The sequence below is a fragment of the Pristis pectinata genome, chromosome 2 (genome assembly GCF_009764475.1).
Source record: "Pristis pectinata isolate sPriPec2 chromosome 2, sPriPec2.1.pri, whole genome shotgun sequence".
In the NCBI taxonomy this organism is placed as follows: domain Eukaryota; kingdom Metazoa; phylum Chordata; class Chondrichthyes; order Rhinopristiformes; family Pristidae; genus Pristis; species Pristis pectinata.
The window spans coordinates 115,928,017-115,947,343 of record NC_067406.1 but is presented as its reverse complement, the minus strand read 5'-3'; the positions used below and the strand labels follow the sequence as shown (position 1 = coordinate 115,947,343).

General features: G+C 43.7%; 1 protein-coding gene across 1 annotated transcript; it reads right to left on the bottom strand.

Annotated features, from left to right (window-relative positions):
• Positions 1-6,668: 6,668 nt before the first annotated feature.
• On the bottom strand, positions 6,669-14,030 carry LOC127586632 (interleukin-8-like). Its single transcript, XM_052044750.1, has 3 exons — positions 13,917-14,030; positions 8,091-8,223; positions 6,669-7,857 (listed from the first exon to the last, which is right to left on the bottom strand). Exons 1-3 carry the CDS (start codon positions 13,978-13,980, stop codon positions 7,749-7,751), a joined length of 306 nt encoding a protein of 101 aa, XP_051900710.1. The 5' UTR covers positions 13,981-14,030; the 3' UTR covers positions 6,669-7,748.
• Positions 14,031-19,327: the final 5,297 nt, after the last annotated feature.

The following is a 19,327-nucleotide window of genomic DNA, read 5'->3' as shown; positions in this document are numbered from 1 at the left end:
GGGCATGATGCAGTGGAAGGTGATCGGTGGATTATAATGAATGAGTATGTGGCTTTGAGAAGGTACTTGAACAGAGTTCTTGAATGTCAACCATAACCAAATCATTGAACTTTTCCAGCATTTGGAGGTAACGCTACTTACCTTGGCGTTGATTATGGGTGGCATTTGTGACCATTTAATGACATCTGTTTCCACACACTAGGATTTTTAGACCAGCAGATTTTTTGGAATCAGACTCACCACACAGACCACAGTGATTTAAGCAGCAGGCCTAATTCCACTTTCTCTTTGAATGTTGAGCAGTAAGGGGACTTCAACCAGGCCAGCCTGAAGAAGTCTCTGATCAAAACCATAGAACCATAGAACCATACAGCACAAAACAGGCCCTTTGGCCCACCATATTGTGCCGTCCATCAAACCACACTCACACTGCCTAACCCCTTCCTCCCGCATATCCCCCCATCTCACATTACTCCATACCATCTACCATTCCAACTACCATCAACGTGTCACCTGCAGAACCAGAGGAGCCAACACACCCAATTGCTGTTACACCTCCATCAAGAATGCCTACCATATCATCCCACGCCCACACTTTGGCAAATCCAATCACCTGGCTTTACTTCTATTCCTGGTGGATAGGCAGAGACTGAAGACTGCAGCACCAGTGCTGAGGACCACAAAGGTATGGTCAAAGGAGGTGGAGGAGTGTTTACAGGATTCTTTGAATTGGTGGACTGGACCATATTCAGTGATTTATCCTTGGAGCTGAATGAATATGCCACGACCACCACTGACTTCATCAAGACTTGCGCGGGTGAGTGTGTGCCTTCGAGAACATACCGGGTTTTCCTAAACCAGAAGCTCTGGATGAACCAAGAGATTCACAGTCTGCTGAGGGCTAGGTCCATGGCATTCAAGACCAGCAATCCAGAACTCTACAAGAAGTCCAGGTACGACCTACAGAAGGCCATTGCGAGAGTGAAAAGGCAATTCCAATTGAAGCTAGAGACACAATCAGATGCACGACAGCTGTGGCAGGGTTTGCATGCCACTACTTCCTATAAGGCGAAACCTAATTGAATAAATGGCAGTGATGCTTCACTCCCTGCTCAACACTTTTTATACATGCTTTGAAAGGGAGAATAACACTACACCTGTGCAAATCCCCACAGCATCTGGTGACCCTGAGATCTCTGTCTCGGAGACTGACATGAGAACGTCCTTCAAGAGGGTGAACCCTCTCAAGGTGTCAGGCCCCGATGGTGTACCTGGCAGGGTACTGAAAATCTGTGCCGACCAACTGGCTGGAGTGTTCAAGGACATCTTCACTGCTGCAGTCAGAGGTTCCCACCTGCTTCAAAAGGGCATCAATCATACCAGTACCCAAGAAGAGCAGGGTGAGCTGCCTCAATGACTATCGCCCATAGTACTCACATCTGCTGTGATGAAGTGCTTTGAGAGGTTGGTTATGGCTAGAATTAACTGCCTGAGCAAGGACCTGGACCTGCTGCAATTCGCCTGCTGCCACAACAGGTCTACAGCGGACACAATCTCACTGGCTCTCCACTCTGCTTTGAAGCACCTAGACAATCGCAAAACATACATCAGGCTGCTGTTTATCGATTACCGCTCAGTGTTCAACACCATCATTCCCTCGATACTAATAACCAAGCTTCAAAACCTGGGCCTCTGTACCTCCCTCTGCAACTGGATCCTCGACTTCCTTATCGGGAGACCACAGTCAGTGCGGATCGGTAGTAACATCTCCTCCTTGCTGACAATCAACACAGGCGCACTCAAGGATGGCCCACTGCTCTACTCTCTCCACATTCCTGACTGTCTAGGCACAGCTCAAATACTATCTGTAAATTTGCTGATGACAACACTGTTGTTGGTAGAATCTCAGATGGCGATGAGGCTTAAAGAGGAGTGAGATAGATCGGCTGGTTGAGCGGTGTCACAACAACAACCTTGCACTCAACATCAGCAAGACCAAGGAACTGATTGTGGACTTCAGGAAGGGGAAGTTGGGAGAACACACACCAGTTTTCATCGAGGGGTCAGTGGTGGAAAGGGTGAGCAGCTTCAAGTTCCTGGGTGTTAACATCTCAGAGGATCTAGAGGGCAGGCACAGTAGTGTAGCAGTTAGCATAACGTTATTACAGTGCCAGTGACCCAGGTTCAATTCTGGCTGCTGTCTGTAAGGAGTTTGTATGTTCTCCCTATGTCTGCGTGGGTTTCCTCTGGTTGCTCTGGTTTCCTCCCACATTCCAAAGACGTGCAGGCTAGGAAGTTGTGGGCATGCTATGTTGGCTCCAGAAGTGTGGCGACACTTGCGGGCTGCCCCCAGAACACTCCACGCAAAAGATGCATTTCACTGTATATTTCAATGTACATGTGACTAATAAAGATCTTATCTTGTGTTGATGTAATCACAAGGAAGACACGCCAGTGGCTCTACTTGGTTAGGACCTTGAGATTTGGTATGTCACAAAAGGTTCTTACCAATTTCTATAGATGTGCAGTGGAGAGCATTCTGACTGGTTGCATCACTGCCTGGTATGAAGCCTCCAATGCACAGGATTGCAAGAGGCTGCAGAGGGTTATAGACTTAGCCAGTTCCATCACAGACACAAACCTCCCCACCATCGTGGACATCTTCAAGAGGCGGTGCCTCAAGAAGGCAGCATCTATCATTAAGGACCCTCACCATCTGGGACATGCCCACTTCTCATTACTACCATCGGGGAGGAGGTACAGGAGCCTGAAGCCCCAAACTCAGCGATTCAGGAACAGCTTCATCCCTCTGCCATCAGGTTTCTGAGCGGTCCATGAACACTTCCTCATTATTCCTTTTTTTGTTGCGCTATTTATGTATTTTCGTAGTTTATAGACTTTATACCTTTGCATTGTACTACTGCTGCAAAACAACAAATTTCATGTCATATGTCTGATAATAAATCTGATTCTGATAATCCTAGAATTGTATGTTAGCTGATCCTGTTGTATCAGATATCAGGCTGACTACAATTGTGTTTCAGAAGGAAAATGACTAAACCATTCATTGGGAATGGTAACACCTTGACTTGAAAGAGATAGATGTGCCAAGACTTGTACGGTTATGTCTTTACACTATGCCTCATTTGAGCATAATTATAACTCTGTGGGATTACCAGATGTGGTCAGTTTGCAGGTGGTGGGTGGGGATGGTTTTCGAACACGAGGGAGCCAGGAGGTGGTAGCTTCAAGATTTAATGCAGTAACCTTCTGAGCCTCTTTGTTGCAACAAGGGCACCACTGTTTCCTTTCCCTGTCAACCAGACTGAGCAGGAATGACAGTAATGTACAAGACTATATTTCACATGCTCAATGCTACAATGTTGTTTCAGGAATCATGGAGTTGTTTGAACAGTCAAAACACATGACAAATGGATTGTTGACTGGTAAAGGTCTCCCCAAGATCTGTAGACTCTTTTACTGGAGTTTAAGGTGGGGGTATCTCTTTTGGCAGAGAGAAACCTGGACTGTTGGCTCTGCTTCTCCCTCCACAGATGCTATCTAAGCTGCTGAGCCTCTCTAGCTTTCTGTATTTTTATTTCAGCTTTCCGATGCCTGCACTCTTTTGTTTTACCATTACAGGGATATCCTATACCTGCTGAGAGTGGGAAGAATTCTATTGCTGATTTGTAGAAGATGGGGCTAGAAAAAGCTGGAATAGGAGTGTGGTCCTCTGCTCCTGGATTTGTAACAACATCAGATCAGGAAAGCTACCTGACTCATTCACCTCCATCCTGATGTGCCAATGACTGCAGTGGCTTTAATCAACCCTTTGTTGTTCACTGCCATTCATCACTCCTCACACCAGCACGGGGATACGAAGAGGGCAGTGCATTCTACACAATGAGGAGAAGTTATTTAATAGTGTGAACAAAGGGGCATAATCTTATTGTTGGAGCTATTGTGTTCAGGAAGTGACGCTAAAAAATACTTCTCTGCATGAAATGTAATGAGAATTTCCCATCTTCTCCTTCAAAAAGCTCTTGGGCCTAGATCAAATGAAAATCTTAAAACAAAGTTTGATCAAAATATTTTGTTTCATATGTATAAATTTGTAAAATTGGGCATTGTGACATTTCCAGTATGGAATGTTGCCTCTTGGAAGAGTTGGCTCCTGAGATGCCTCTTAATATTACAGGGACAGTCCTGTGAACTCCTGTCAAGTATAACTGAGACCACACCATCATTAAATTTGTCCTTATTTCTCCATATGCTATTTCTTCTTCAGTTATCCATTTTTAACCTTTTTGATCTGCCTGTGATCCATATGGAAAATACACATCTTTATCTGGAGAGTGTTATTGGATCAATTTAAATGATTCCAAGGCAGACCACAGGAGTCCAAATGATGTTAATGAAATTTCTTAAAGCAAAGCTGAAACATTTGTTGCATCACTAAAAGTGCAACGTGGCAACTACGTTGTATTCTTTTATATTACGTAAAATTTCAGTGCTGAGAATCCTGACACAAAAAAATAATTACTTGTTTCTATTATATTGAAATCATTTTATTTTACCATTTGGTCACATCTTCAGGGCTTCCGAGACACAAGAGACTGCAAATGCTGGAATCTGGAGCAACACAAAAGGTGTTGGAGAAAGTCAACGGGTCAGGCAGCATCTAGGGATGTGAATGGATAGTTGATGTCTCAATCTGGATGAGTCCAGGTGAAGGGTCTCGACCCGAAACATCAACTGTCCATTTCCCTCCACAGATGCTGCCTGGCCCACTGAGTTCCTCCAGTACCTTTTATGTTCCTGAAAAACTAATGGTTCTGTTTTGGGGATTCTCATTTCCCTGAGGGTTACTATGCTGAGCACCTGTGGAACTGGCTTCATTTATTGAATAATACATCTTTTGAGGCATTGTGTGGGAAATTAGACTAATTCATCCCGTAACCATAGTTAGGCATTAATGAGACAGCTACATTTGAATAACATTGAGCTGGGTTGGGATCCCAGTAAAATGCCATATGATACAGAATAAATCTCCAAATCTTGTTCTTGATCCCTATCCTGTTGGGTATATGAGAGTGAATGTACCTTTCAGAACACACTATGATATGAGTTTGATGCATTATTGTTTAAGGCACTGGTGTTTTGAGAATGGATGTTATTTTGCTACCTCTGTTTAGTCTCAGTATTGGTACTTCCAGAAATAGCAAGGAAGTCCACAGACACCTCACATTGAAAGTCCAGTCATCTAGTTCCCAACCACTGCAGGGTCCAGACCCTTAATGCAAGCCTGATGTTCCTCCCGACCCAAAATGTGCTGGGAAATCCTACTTCTGCCCTGAACCTTTTTGCTGCATTCAATTCCAACCATGAACTTTCTGTCAGAACCCTCTCCACCCACCTTCCAGCCCCATCACTGGCTCTGCTCTCTGCTCTCTGCTCTCTGCTCTTACACTAACACTACCGGGAATTATATTTCTTTTTTCTCTTTCTCAGCTTGCACTACTGTTATTATGTTTATTTTGTCATGTAAATCATGTACAATTTATGTTACTTTTTTACGTTAACTTATGTTTGTCATGTTTGTAACGTCTGCATGCAGTAAAATTTCTGGACCTATAGGTTTTGGAAGCAACTTCATTTCACAGTCGGCAGCAGTAAGTGGGACATATATCCAACATCATATAGCATAACTATAGGAGTTAGCTGGTGTATTCCACAATTCTGCATAATTATAACTCTTTCAGGAACAGAGTAAGGTTGGGAATGTACAAGGATTGCCACTTTCACATTCTTTTGAACCAAGGTGCTGAGCAATAGATCGTCATACAATTGTGGTCAACAGAATAGCTGATGCAATCATTCCAGGCAGGATTACAGATGGAATTAAATCCTGATATATATGAGGTGATGCACTTTGGAAGGACAAATAATGGTAGGACATACACAATGAATGGTAGGGCCCTAGGGGGTATTGAGGAACAGTCCAAGGACCCCTGAAAGTAGCAGCATAGGTAGTTAAGATGGTGAAGCAGGCCTATGGGATGCTTGCCTTCATTACTGGGGCATAGAATATAAGAGTGCTAAGATTATGGTACATCATTTAGGCCACAGATGGAGTAGTGTGTACAGTTCCACTACCACACTATGGGAAGGACAGGATTGCACTGGAGAAGGTACAGAGGGTATTCACCAGGATGTTACCTGGGATGGAGAATTTCAGTAATGAGGAGAGATTGATAAGCTAGGATTGTTGTCTCAGGAGATGGGGAGGCTAAAGGGGAGGGGGGGGGGAACTGATTAGAGGGATGAAAAATTATGATGAGGCTAGATAGAGGGGATCTGAGGAAGGACATTTTCTCCAGCAGACGGTTGAAATGGGGAACATACTGCCTGAGTGGGTAGTGGAGATTGGTATCCCACAGCATAAAAGAAGCACCTAGATGAGCACTTGTACTGTCAGCACATGGAAGGCTACAGACCAAGTGCTAATAAATAGGATTATTATAGATGAGTACTTGATAGTGTGGAAGTGGTGGGCAGAAAGGCTTACTTCTGTGTTGCATAGCTCTATGACTCTAATTGAGTTAACTCAACTTTTGTGTTCCATATCACGCTCCCCATCTCTCACCAAAATGATGTCCAGGATACAATTATTGGATTCAAAAGCATTTTATTAAAACATTTCATGCTCATGAGTTTTCATGTAGATAACATAGCAAACTTATCTGCAGGCATATTTCTTGCTGTTCCAGATTGCTTATAGCTTAAAATGATAAGAAGTCATGCTGTCAAAGTAAAGGCTTTCTATCCACATTATTTTTGTTGCACTAATTTAATATTCTTTGTCCTGTTACTGATAGATAAAAGGAAAATAACAGAGTATGATATAAAAGGAGCAGTGGCTGGAAAAATGTAGCTGGAAAAAAACTGAAGTAGGACTGAGGTCCTCTGTTCCTGGACTTACAATGTTATCAGATCAGGAAAGATACAATAATTCATTCATCTCCATCCTGACATGCCAATGACTGCAGCATCTTTACTGAAATACAGGTCTGATGTCAAATCCCCCCAGAGTGGATTTGAAGAATGAAACAACGTTTGTGGAATTTGTTTTGAGAAACTGGAGAAATTGTACTGTTATACCTAGCACAGATAGAGTTAAGGGCAGATTTGAAACATGAACTATAAGATAAAGAAAATAATTTGAAACTGTTTCCAGTGCTGGTAGGGTCACTAACCAGAGGACGCAAATTTCAAGAAAGCACCAGAAGCAACACGAGGGATAAAGCTGTTAACTTGGAGTGGGTTATTTAAAAATATAGTGGAAGAAGATTAAATGGTAACTTTCAATAGAAAGTTGCAAGAACTTTTGAAGTAGAATTTTGCATGGCTTTGGAGAACAGCTGAAATGGTGCTGGAGTTTTGGGGGTGGGTGGCAGATGAAGAGTCGGGTGTGCAAGTAGTTGAATAACAAAGACGTATGGACAGAATAATCTGCTACAATCCTCATTCTATGGTTTTATGATGGAGGTTTTTGCTTGATAAAGAAGAGACAGGAGATTCGGTATTTTATTTAGGACGAAATGCATTCATTTTAGACTTTGATGAATAGTTTATATTGGAGGTACAATCTTTCTTCCAGAATTAAAATCACTTTGCAATAAAGGAAAAGTTTGTAGCTAGAAAGCCTGTTTCATGACCTCAGGATATTGTTACAGCAATGAAGCCCTTCAAAAGGTATCTGACATTGAAGTAGTGTTAAGTAGTTTGTCAATAAGGTCCTTCACCCATTTATCAGATCCGTGCAAACAGATTTTATTGTTTGAAGTCAACTTGGCTCTGAAAGAAAGAGGGAGAAATTTTATGTCTTTAGTTACTTGAATTTTTTTGGTGAATTGCCACATCATTCAATTTAAAAATGTTAAATTTTTGTAAGAATTCTCTTGATTGCCCCTTTTATCTTTGGCAGATGATCTGCGGATGCAAATATCAGTCACACACTTTCTCCAGATTTTCAGGATTCCCCCAATGAAAAATAAAAATGAAAATTTAAGTACATGAACAATTCTTACATGACTTCTGTAACATTGCAACCTTTACCACTGGGGTAGATATCAATGTCAGAAATAATATTTTGGAATATCTGCTTCCTTTCATAGTTCCTGCACATGCATCGTATGTTCACGTCGTTATTCACGGGAACAGCTGTAAAATGAAACATATAGTGTTGTAAAAATTTGTTCCTTTAATAGAGGGTTATTGCATTCGGTGTTCAGAACAGACAATAGACAATAGACAATAGGAGCAGAAGTAGACCATTCGGCCCTTCGAGTCTGCACCGCCATTTTGAGATCATGGCTGATCCTCAACAATCAATATCCTGTTCCTGCCTTGTCCCCATATCCCTTGATTCCCCTATCTATAAGAAACCTATCTAGCTCCTTCTTGAAAGTGCCCAGAGAATTGGCCTCCACTGCCCTCTGAGGCAGTGCATTCCACAAATTCACAACCCTCTGGGAGAAGAAGTTTTTCCTCACCTCTGTCCTAAATGGCCTAGCCCTTATCCTTAAATCATGCCCCCTGGAACATATTTCCTGTCTCTATCTTGTCCAATCCCTTAATAATCCTGTATGTTTCAATCAGATCCCCTCTCAATCTTCTCAATTCCAGCGTGTACGATCCCAGTCTCTCCAACCTCTCAGCATAAGACAGTCCCGACATCCCCGAAATTAACCTCGTAAACCTACGCTGCACGCCCTCTATAGCCAGGATATCCTTCCTTAACCCTGGAGACCAAAACTGTACACAATACTCCAGGAGTGGTCTCACTAGGGCCCTGTACAAATGCAAAAGAATCTCTTTGCTTTTGTACTCAATTCCCCTTGTAATACAGGCCAACATTCCATTAGCCTTCATCACTGCCTGCTGCACTTGCTCATTCACTTTCAGTGACTGATGAACAAGGACTCCTAGATCCCTTTGTATTTCCCCCTTACCTAACTCCACACCATTCAGATAATAATCTGCCTTCCTGTTCCTGCTCCCAAAGTGGATAACCTCACACTTATCCACATTAAACTTCATCTGCCAAGTATCTGCCCACTTACCCAACCTATCCAAATCACCTTGAATTCTCCTAACTTCCTCTACACATGTCGCACTGCCACCCAACTTTGTATCATCAGCAAACTTGCTAATGTTATTCACAATGCCTTCATCTAAATCATCAACATAGATGGTAAACAGCTGCGGTCCCAGCACCGAGCCCTGTGGCACCCCACAAGTCAAGGCCTGCCATTCTGACAAACATCCATTCACCCCTACCCTTTGTTTCCTATCCGCCAACCAGTTTTCTATCCATGTTAATACCCGCCCCCCAATTCCATGAACCCTAATTTTACCCACCAATCTCCTGTGCGGCACTTTATCAAATGCCTTCTGAAAGTCGAGGTATACAACATCCACTGAATCTCCCTTGTCTATTTTGCTGGTTACATCCTCAAAAAACTCCAGTAGATTAGTCAAGCATGATTTGCCCTTGGTAAATCCATGTTGACTCGACCCAATCCTATCATTGCTATCCAAATATGCCGCTATTTCATCCTTAATAATGGACTCTAGCATCTTCCCCACCACAGATGTTAGGCTAACTGGATGATAGTTCCCCGTTTTCTCCTTCCCTCCTTTCTTAAAAAGTGGGATAACATTAGCCATTCTCCAATCCTCAGGAACTGACCCCGAATCTAAGGAACATAGGAAAATGATCACCAATGCATCCACAATTTCTAGAGCCACCTCCTTTAGTACCCTGGGATGCAGACCATCTGGACCCGGGGATTTGTCAGTCTTCAGCCCCATTAGTCTACCCATCACCATTTCTTTCCTAATGTCAATCCACTTCAGTTCCTCTGTCACCCTCTGCCTTTTGTCTATCCTTACCTCTGGAAGATTTCTTACGTCTTCCCCCGTGAAGACAGATCCAAAGTACTTCTTAAATTCGACTGCCACCTCCCTGTTTCCCGTAATAATTTCACCCGATTCGGTCTTCAAGGGCCCAACATTGTTCCTAACTAACTTCTTTCCCTTCACATACCTAAAAAAGCTTTTGCTATCCTCCTTAATATTCCTGGCTAGCTTGCCTTCGTACCTCATTTTTTCTTCCAGAATTACCTTTTTAGTTAAATTCTGCTGCACCTTAAAAATTCCCCAATCTTCTGTCTTCCCACTCAGCTTGGCTCTGCCATACTTCTTCCTTTTTAACACAATGCTATCTCTGACTTCCTTTGTCAGCCATGGTGGCCCCTTTCCCCTCTTTGAGTCTTTCCTTCTCTGGGGAATAAACTGATCCTGCACCTTGTGCATTATTCCCAAGAATACCTGCCATTGCTGTTCCACTGACCATTCTGTTAGGATGCCCGCCCAGTCAACTTTAGCCAGCTCCTCCCTCATGGCTCCATAGTCTCCTTTGTTCAACTGCAAAATTGACCCTTCTGATTTGCCCTTTTCCCTCTCCAATTGCAGATAAAAACTTATCATGTTATGGTCACTACCTCCCAACGGCTCCTTTACTTCGAGTTCTCTTATCAAATCCTGCTCATTACACAGCACTAAATCCAGAATAGCCCTCTCCCTGGTCGGCTCTCGTACCAGCTGCTCCAAGAATGCATCCCGGAGGCACTCTATAAACTCCCTTTCCTGGGGTCCAGTACCAGCCTGATTTTCCCAGTCCACTTGCATATTGAAATCCCCCATAACTACTGTGACATTACCCTTGCCACATGCCAACATTAACTCACTATTCAGCTTGCACCCAATATCCATGCTACCGTTTGGAGGCCTGTAGATAACACCCATTAGGGTCTTTTTGCCCTTACAGTTCCTCAGTTCTATCCACACTGACTCTACTTCTCCTGATTCAATGTCCCCCCTTGCAAGGGACTGAATCTCATTCCTCACAAACAGGGCCACCCCACCCCCTCTGCCCACATTCCTGTCCTTACGATAGCATGTATACCCATGAAAATTCATTTCCCCGGTCTGATCTCCCTGCAGCCATGTCTCCGTTATCCCAACAACATCATACTTACCCATTCGTATCTGAGCTTCAAGCTCGCCTACCTTATTCCTGACACTCCGTGCATTCAGATATAGGATTTTTACCCCATTTCTCCTCTCTCCATTCGTATTAATGTTCCGAAATTGTGTAGTTCCTACCTGTCCTCTACCCTCCATCTCGCTATCCTCTCTCTCATTCTGGATCCCCTCCCCCTGCAAATTTAGTTTAAACCCCCCCCCGAGCAGCATTAGCAAACCTTCCTGCAAGAATGTCAGTACCCCTCCAGTTCAGGTGTAAACCGTCCCGTTGGAACAGATCCCATCTTCCCTGGAACAAATCCCAATTATCCATAAACCTGAAGCCCTCCCTCTCGCACCATCCCCTCAGCCACGTATTAATCTGCCTAATCTTCCTATTCCTCTCCTCACTCGCATGTGGCACAGGCAGCAATCCTGAGATTGTTATCCTGGATGTCCTGCCCCTCAACTTAGCACCTAACTCCCTGAACTCCTTACACAGGACCTCCTCTCTTTTCCTTTTCCTTCTCTATGGCCTTCTGTACCATTGCAATGAGGCTGATTGTTAAGCTTGATAAAAAGCACTTAAACTTCTGTCTGGGCACATTGTAGCCTGCAGGACTCCACAATGAATTTTCCAACTTTAGGAAACTCACTTTTCTTTCTATTGGCATGAGAACTGGCCAATTTTGTCTGTCATTCGTTTTTCTTTTGTGTAGTCTGGCTTGCTGAGCAACACATTCTACAGACAAGATTAATCCAGTTTTAACTGTCCCTTGACTGCCACATTATTTCACCCTATCAGAGAAAATCCCCTTGTTCCACCCATTGCAGTCACCACCTTCTCTGCTACCTAGACTCATTTGTTTTTCTTCTTCTCTGTTCTGATGAAGAGCCTGGACCTGAAACATTAACTCTTTCTCTTTCCACAGATGCTGCCTGACCTGAGGGATCCAGCAGTTTCTATTGTTTATTATAATATACAACAGCAAATAATGCCTTCTTTCAGTTTATACAGCATACACTTCTTAACATCTCAGAGCATCCAAAAATTCTTCCTTAAAACTAATGGCTGTGTATGTATTTCACAACTGATTTTTGTACAAGAAATGCCAGTGAAAAAAATAACCAGATAATTTGTTTTTTTTAGACTTTAATTGAACAACCTATTGGCCAGGACTCAGAGCTCCCATGGTCTTCTACAATTTATGACATATGACTGAGAAGATGAGAACTTGGTTTAACAGTCTCATCTAAAAGACAGTGACTCCAATGATACAGCACTCTTTCAGTTCTGTGCAGGAGTGCCAGCTGAAATTATGTACTCTAGAATGGAATCCTAAATATAACCTCCTTACATTAACTCAGCATACTACTGTTGGGCCAGTGTCAACTATTACTGTTAGGAGACAATGTACGAAGATTAATTTGGCAAAGGCTTACACATAGAATGAGTATTTATGATAATTTAAGTTTGTTCATTTACGTTTGCAATGTTTATCATGTACTGTGCTACTGCTACAAATAAACAATTTTCATGGCACTTATACCTGGGTATGTATGCCTATGATAAGAAATTTGAACTTGAACCAGAATGGAATGGCAAGATTGTTGAAAGTGGACGCCAGTTGCCCAGCAAATTCATGCTGACTTTTTGTAGAGCAATCTGTTTAATCCCATTCCCCTGCTTTTCCCTGTGACGTGACAATTTTCCTTCAAGTGACTATCCATCTCCTTATGAAAGGTTCTGGATCACTTGGCTTACACTATTCTCACAGTCAGCCTGTTCCAGATTAGTGTTCTCTCTCTTCAAAAACAAATGACTCATTCCCCTGTATTTTTTCCACTTCCCAGTCAATTAGTGTCCCCTTGTCCTTGCAATCAGCTTCTCTCTATTTATCTTCTCTAAAGCTGTCATGATTTTGTACACTTCTATCAAAATTCTCTATCTTTCTTGCTCCAAAAAGGACAAGCCCAGCTTCCCCAGTCTACATTCTTTGCTGAGATGCATCATTCCTGTAACCATTCAAGTTAAACCCCTTCTGCACCCTCTATGGTACAGATTATCACTAGTTATGATCCTCTTTATGGATCAGCTGTCATACCAGTTCTGATCAAATGAGCAAACATAGTTTTTTTTCTCAGAGCTCTTAGTTTTCTGGGAACATATTGAGCTCAGAGATCCAAGATACATCCTATAACGAGGCTCATTGGGTTAATTTTGAGGACTGCTCACACATGCTTTAGTTGTATGTACCTTCCGAATTCGAAAGGTAAACAAGTTGAGATGTTTATGGTATTTCCAGAGTTTATTGGGTCAATTGGGAGAAACTATTTAATGTGGTAAATGAGTACAGTAGGTTTAACATCTCTCTCTCTCAAAACTTGGTAACTTTTATAGTGTTGCAGTCCTCAGTATTGTACTAAGGTACCAGGATAGATTACGTATTCACATCCACAAAGTTTAAACCACTAACAGAAAAATAGAATTTGCTCTAGAAAATCAGCAACCATTCAATTACAGACATATGTTTTGTTCTCTTGAACCCTCTCCCCCATTTCAACTTAAAACACATTACCTTCTAATTTTTCCAATTCTTATTACCTGAAATGTTAACTCTGTTTCCTCTGTTTCTCTCTTCACTGACCTGTTGAGTATCTGTTGCATTTTCTGCTTTTATTGCAGATCACCAGCATCGGCAGTTTTTTTTTTCAAATTGGGTTTAAACCACTAACTAATGAATCAAAAGTTGAAGTGTGCTACAACTATTAAGCTGATACCTAATGAAGACAGAGAAATACAAGATGTGGAGTATTTTCCTCACCCATAAAGAAAGCTGCATAATTTCCAAGGAGCAGCAGGAGTGTGAAAATAATGCTGTAGTTCATTCTTGGGCTCGAATCTTCTTTGTCTTGCCTCTCTGCTTCAGCCTGGCTCTTCTTTTGTGTCTTCTATTTGCTTAACACCAATATTTATAATCTGAGGCTAAACAACTCTGAGTTGATCAACATAACAATTTTGCAATCATTGGTGCAGCAGAAAATGCTGATGAAGAAAACATAGTCAATTAGAAAAATGAAAAAAAAGATATGTTGAAATTTGTAGATCATATCAAAATAGATATTTGAAGTTCGTTGAACGAAAAGCTGAAAAAAGATAATGAAATGATGGAGACCATAACATCATAAGAAATTGAAATAGAAATAGGCCATTTGGCCCCTTGAGTCTCCCTGCTATTCAATAAAATCATGGCAACTCCTACGTTCCACATCCACTTTCCCGCCCTGCTCCACAACACTTGATTCCCCTACTGATTAAAAATCTATCTCCACTTTGAATATATTCAAGAATTCAGCCTTTCCGGGATAAGGAATTCCAATAACTCAGTCATTTGAGAGAAGAAATTCATAGAACATAGAACATTACAGCACAGTACAGGCCCTTTGGCCCATGATGTTGTGCTGACATTTTATCCTGCTCCAAGATCTATCTAACCCTTCCCTCCCACATAACCCTCCATTTTTCTATTATTCATGTGGCTATCTGAGAGTCTCTTAAATGTCCCTAATGTATCTATCTCCGTCACCTCTGCCGGCGGTGCGTTACATGCAGCCACCACTCTCTGTGTAAAAAAAAAACTTACCTCTGACATCCCCCTTGTACCTTCTTCCAATTACCTTAAGATTATGCCTCCTCATGTGAACCATTTATGCCCTGGGAAAAAGTCTCTGACTGTCCACTCGATCTATGCCTCTTATCATTTTGTACATCTCTATCAAGTCACCTCTCATCATCTTCGCTCCAAGGAGAAAAGCCCTAGCTTGCTCAACCTATCCTCATAAGACACGCTCTCCAATCCAGGCAGTATCCTGGTAAATCTCCTCTGCACCCTCTCCAAAGCTTCCACATCCTTCCTATAATGAGACGACCAGAACTGAACAACAATACTCCAAGTGTGGTCCAACCAGAGTTCTATAGAGCTGCAACATTACCTCGCAGCTCTTGAACTCAATACCCTGACTAATGAAGGCCAATGAACCATATGCCTTCTTAACAACACTATCAACCTGCACGGCAACATTGAGGGTTCTATGGACGTGGACCCCAAGATCCTTCTGTTCCTCCACATTGCTAAGAGTCCTGCCATTAACCTTGTATTCTGCCTTCAAATATGACCTTCCAAAGTGTATCACTTCACACTTTTCCAGGTTGAAATCCATCTGCCACTTCTCAGCCCAGCTCTACATCCTATCAATATCCTGTTGTAAGCTACAGCAACCATCTACACTATCCACAACAGTACCAACCTTTGTACCATCAGCAAACTTACTAACCCACCCTTCCATATCATCATCCACGTCATTTATAAAAATCACAAAGAGCAGGAGTCCCAGAACAGATCCCTGCGGGACACCACTGGTCACCGACCTCCTGGCAGAATATGCTCCATCTACCACCACCTTCTGTCTTCTATAGGTGAGCCAATTCTGAATCCACACAGCCAAGTTTCTCTGGATCCCATGCCTCCTGACTTTCTGAATGAGCCTTCATGAGGAACCTTATCAGATGCCTTACTAAAATCCATGTACACCACATCCACTGCTCTACCTTCATTAATGTGTTTTGTCACATCCTCAAAGAATTCAGTCACACTTGTGAGGCACAACCTGTCCCTTACAAAACCGTGCTGACTGTCCCTAATCAGCCTACGTTTCTCCAAATGCCCATAAGTATTGTCTCTAAAAATCTTCTCCGGTAATTTGCCCACCACTGAAGTAAGACTCACTGATCAGTAATTCCCAGGGTTATCCCTACTCCCTTTCTTGATAAAGGAACACCATTTGTCACCCTCCAATCATCTGGCACTACTCCAATGGCCGGTGAGTATGCAAGGATCGTTGCCAAGGCACAGCAATCTCTTCTCTTGCTTCCCGTAATAACCTTGGATACATCCCATCTGACCCCGGTGACTTATCTATCCTAATGTATTTCAAAAGTTCCAGCACATCCTCTTTCTTCACGTTGACATGCCCTAGTGCATCAGCCTGTTGTACGCCATCCTCACAAACATCAAGGTCTCTCTCATCGGTGAATACTGAAGCAAAGTATTCATTAAGGACCTCCCCTACCTCTTCCGACTCCAGGCACATGTTTCCTCTTTTATCCCTGAGCAGTCCTACCATCACTCTAGTTATCCTCCTAATCTTCATGTATGTAGAACGCCTTGGGGTTTTCCTTGATTCTACTCACCAAGGACTTCTCATGCCCCCTTCTAGCTCTCCTAATTCCATTCTTAAGTTCCCTCCTGGCTACCTTGTAACTCTGCAGAGCCCTGTCTGATCCTTGCTTTCTAAACCTTAGGTAAGTTTCTTATTTCCTCTTGACAAGATATTCTACATCTCTTCCCAACCATGGTTCCTTCACTCTATCATCCTTACCCTGCCTCAAAGGGACAAACCTATCCAGAACCCCATGCAAGTACTCCCTAAACAACCTCCACATTTCTGCTGTGCCCTTCCCCAAGAACATCTGTTCCCAATTTATGTTCTCAAGTTGCTGCCTAATAGCATCATAATTCCCCCTCCCCCAATTAAATACTTTCCCATATCATCTGCTCTTATCCCTCTCCAAGGTTATGGTCAAGGAGTTCTGGTCACTGTCTCCAAAATGCTCTCCCACTGAGAGATCTGAAAGTGGATCAGGCTCATTGTCTGGTACCAGGGCCAGTATGGCCTCTCCTCTAGTTGGCCTGTCCACATACTGTGTCAGGAATCCTTCCTGAACACACCAAACAAACTCTGTCCCATCTATCCCCTTCACACTAAGGAGGTGCCAATCAATATTAGGGAAGTTAAAATCACCCCATGACAGTAACCCTGTTATTTTTGCACGTCTCCAAAATCTCCCTCCTGATCTGCTCCTCAGCATCTCTGCTGCTTTTGGGGGGGGGGGGGGGGTCTGTAGAATACACCCAATAGAGTGATCGTTCCCTTCCTGTTTCTGACTTCCACCCACGCTGACTCAGTGGACGATTCCTCCAGGACATCCTCCCTTTCTACAGCTGTGACACTGTCCCTGATCAGCAAAGCCACTCCCCCACCTCTTTTAGCTCCATCCCTGTCCTTTTTGAAACATCTAAACCCCGGAATATCCAGCAGCCATTCCTGCCCTTGCGACAGCCAAGTCTGTGTTATGGCCACAATGTTGTCGTTCCACGTTCCATGCTCTCAGTTCATCACGCTTTTTCCTGATACTTCTCGCATTAAAGTAGAAACACTTCAGCTCATCCAACTGACTGCAATTTTGCCCTTTCAACTAGAGAAACAAAGGACTGCAGATGCTGGAATCTAGATGAAAAACACTATGATGTTGGAGGAACTCAGCAGGTCAGGCAGCATCCCTGGACAAAAGCAGGTGGTCAACTTTTCGGGTCAGGACCCTTCTTCAGGACTGAAGATAGGAAAAGGAGAAGCCCAATATATAGGAGGGAAAAGCAGAGCAGTGATAGGTGCACAAAATTGGGGAGGTGGGATGGGCACAGGGTGGTGATAGGTAGATGCAGGTAAGAGATAGTGATAGGCAGATGCAGGGGAGGAGGGGAGAGCTGGTCCACTGGGGGATGGGTCAAAGGCAAGGAGAAAAACAGAAGCTAGGAAAGGGAAGAAGAGAAGAAGCATGGTTTGGGGGGGGGGAGTTTTGTGGGGAAGGGGTTTTGGGATTACCTAAAGTGGGAGAATTCAATGTTCATGCCATTAGGCTGCCAGGTTCCAAGACACAAATTGAGGTGCTGTTCCTCCAGTTTGTGCTTGGACTTCTCCTGGCAGTGGAGGGGGCCGAAGACTGACATATCTGTGATAGTGTGGGAGGGGGAGTTGAAGTGACTGGCAACAGGGGGATGTATGCCATGGTTATGGATGGAGCACAGGTGTTCTCCGAAACGGTCACCCAGTCTGTGTTTGGTCTCACCAGTGTAGAGGAGGCCACACTTGGAGCACCGAATGCAGTAGATGATATTAAGGGAGGGGCAGGTGAATGTCTGTCTCACCTGAAAAGACTGTTTGGGTCCCTGGAAGGAGGTGATGGAGGTGGTGTAGGGGCAGTGGAGATTTCCTGGGGTGGGAGCGGAATGGGTGGGGGGTGGAGGAGTGAACGAGGGAGTCGCAGAGAAAGCGGTCCATGCGAAAGGCAGAAAAGGGAGGGGAGGGGAAGGTATGTTTGGTGGTGGGGTCCCGTTGGAGATGGTGGAAGTGACAGCGAATGGTGTTGGATATGTAGGCTGGTGGGATGAAATGTGAGGACAAGGGGGACCCTTTCCCTGTTGGGACTGGGAGTGGTGGGGGTGAGAGCGGGAAATGGCAGAGATACAGGTGCGAGCTCTCTCCGCACTTGGGGTGGGGTGGGGGGGAAGACCCGGTTAGAAAAGAAGTTGGACATCTTGGATGTCCCGGAGTGGAAAGTCTCATCATGGGAGCAGATGCAGTGGAGGGGGAGAAATTGAGAAAAAGGGATAGCATCCTTGCAAGAGACAGGGTGGGAGGAGCTGTAATCGAGGTAGGTGTGGGCATCAGTGGGTTTGTAGAAGATGTTGGTGGATAAGGAATCTCCTGAGATGGAGACGGAAAGATCGAGGAAGGAGAGAGATGTCAGAGATAGTCCAAATGAATTGGAGAGCTGGGTGAAAATTAGTGGTGAAATTTATGAAATTGTTGAGTTCCGCATGGGTACAAGAGGTGGCACCAATGCAGTTGTTGATATAGTGGAGAAAGAGTTGAGGAATGGGGCCAGAGCAGGCTTGGAACAGAGACTGATCAACGTAGCCAACAAAAAGGCAGGCATAGCTGGGGCCCATGCGAGTGCCCATAGCTATGCCCTTGGTCTGTAGAAAGCGAGAGGAATCGAAAGTAAAGGTTAGCACGTTTGATAAGGGAGGTAAGCACCTATCACTGCTCTGCTTTTCCCTCCTATATATTGGGTTTTCCCTTTTCCTATCATCAGTTCTGAAGAAGGGTCCTGACCCAAAACGTTGACCACCTGCTTTTCTCCACGGATGCTGCCTGGCCTGCTGAGTTCCTCCAGAATCATCTTGCCCTTTCAACTGCCTATGCTTCCTCACAGCCTTTCTACACGCTACATTTACTTGTACACTAAATGCACCAACCTTTGACCTATCACTCGGGTTCCCATCCCCCTGCTGAACAAGTTTAAACCCTCCCCAACAGCTCTAGCAAACCTGCC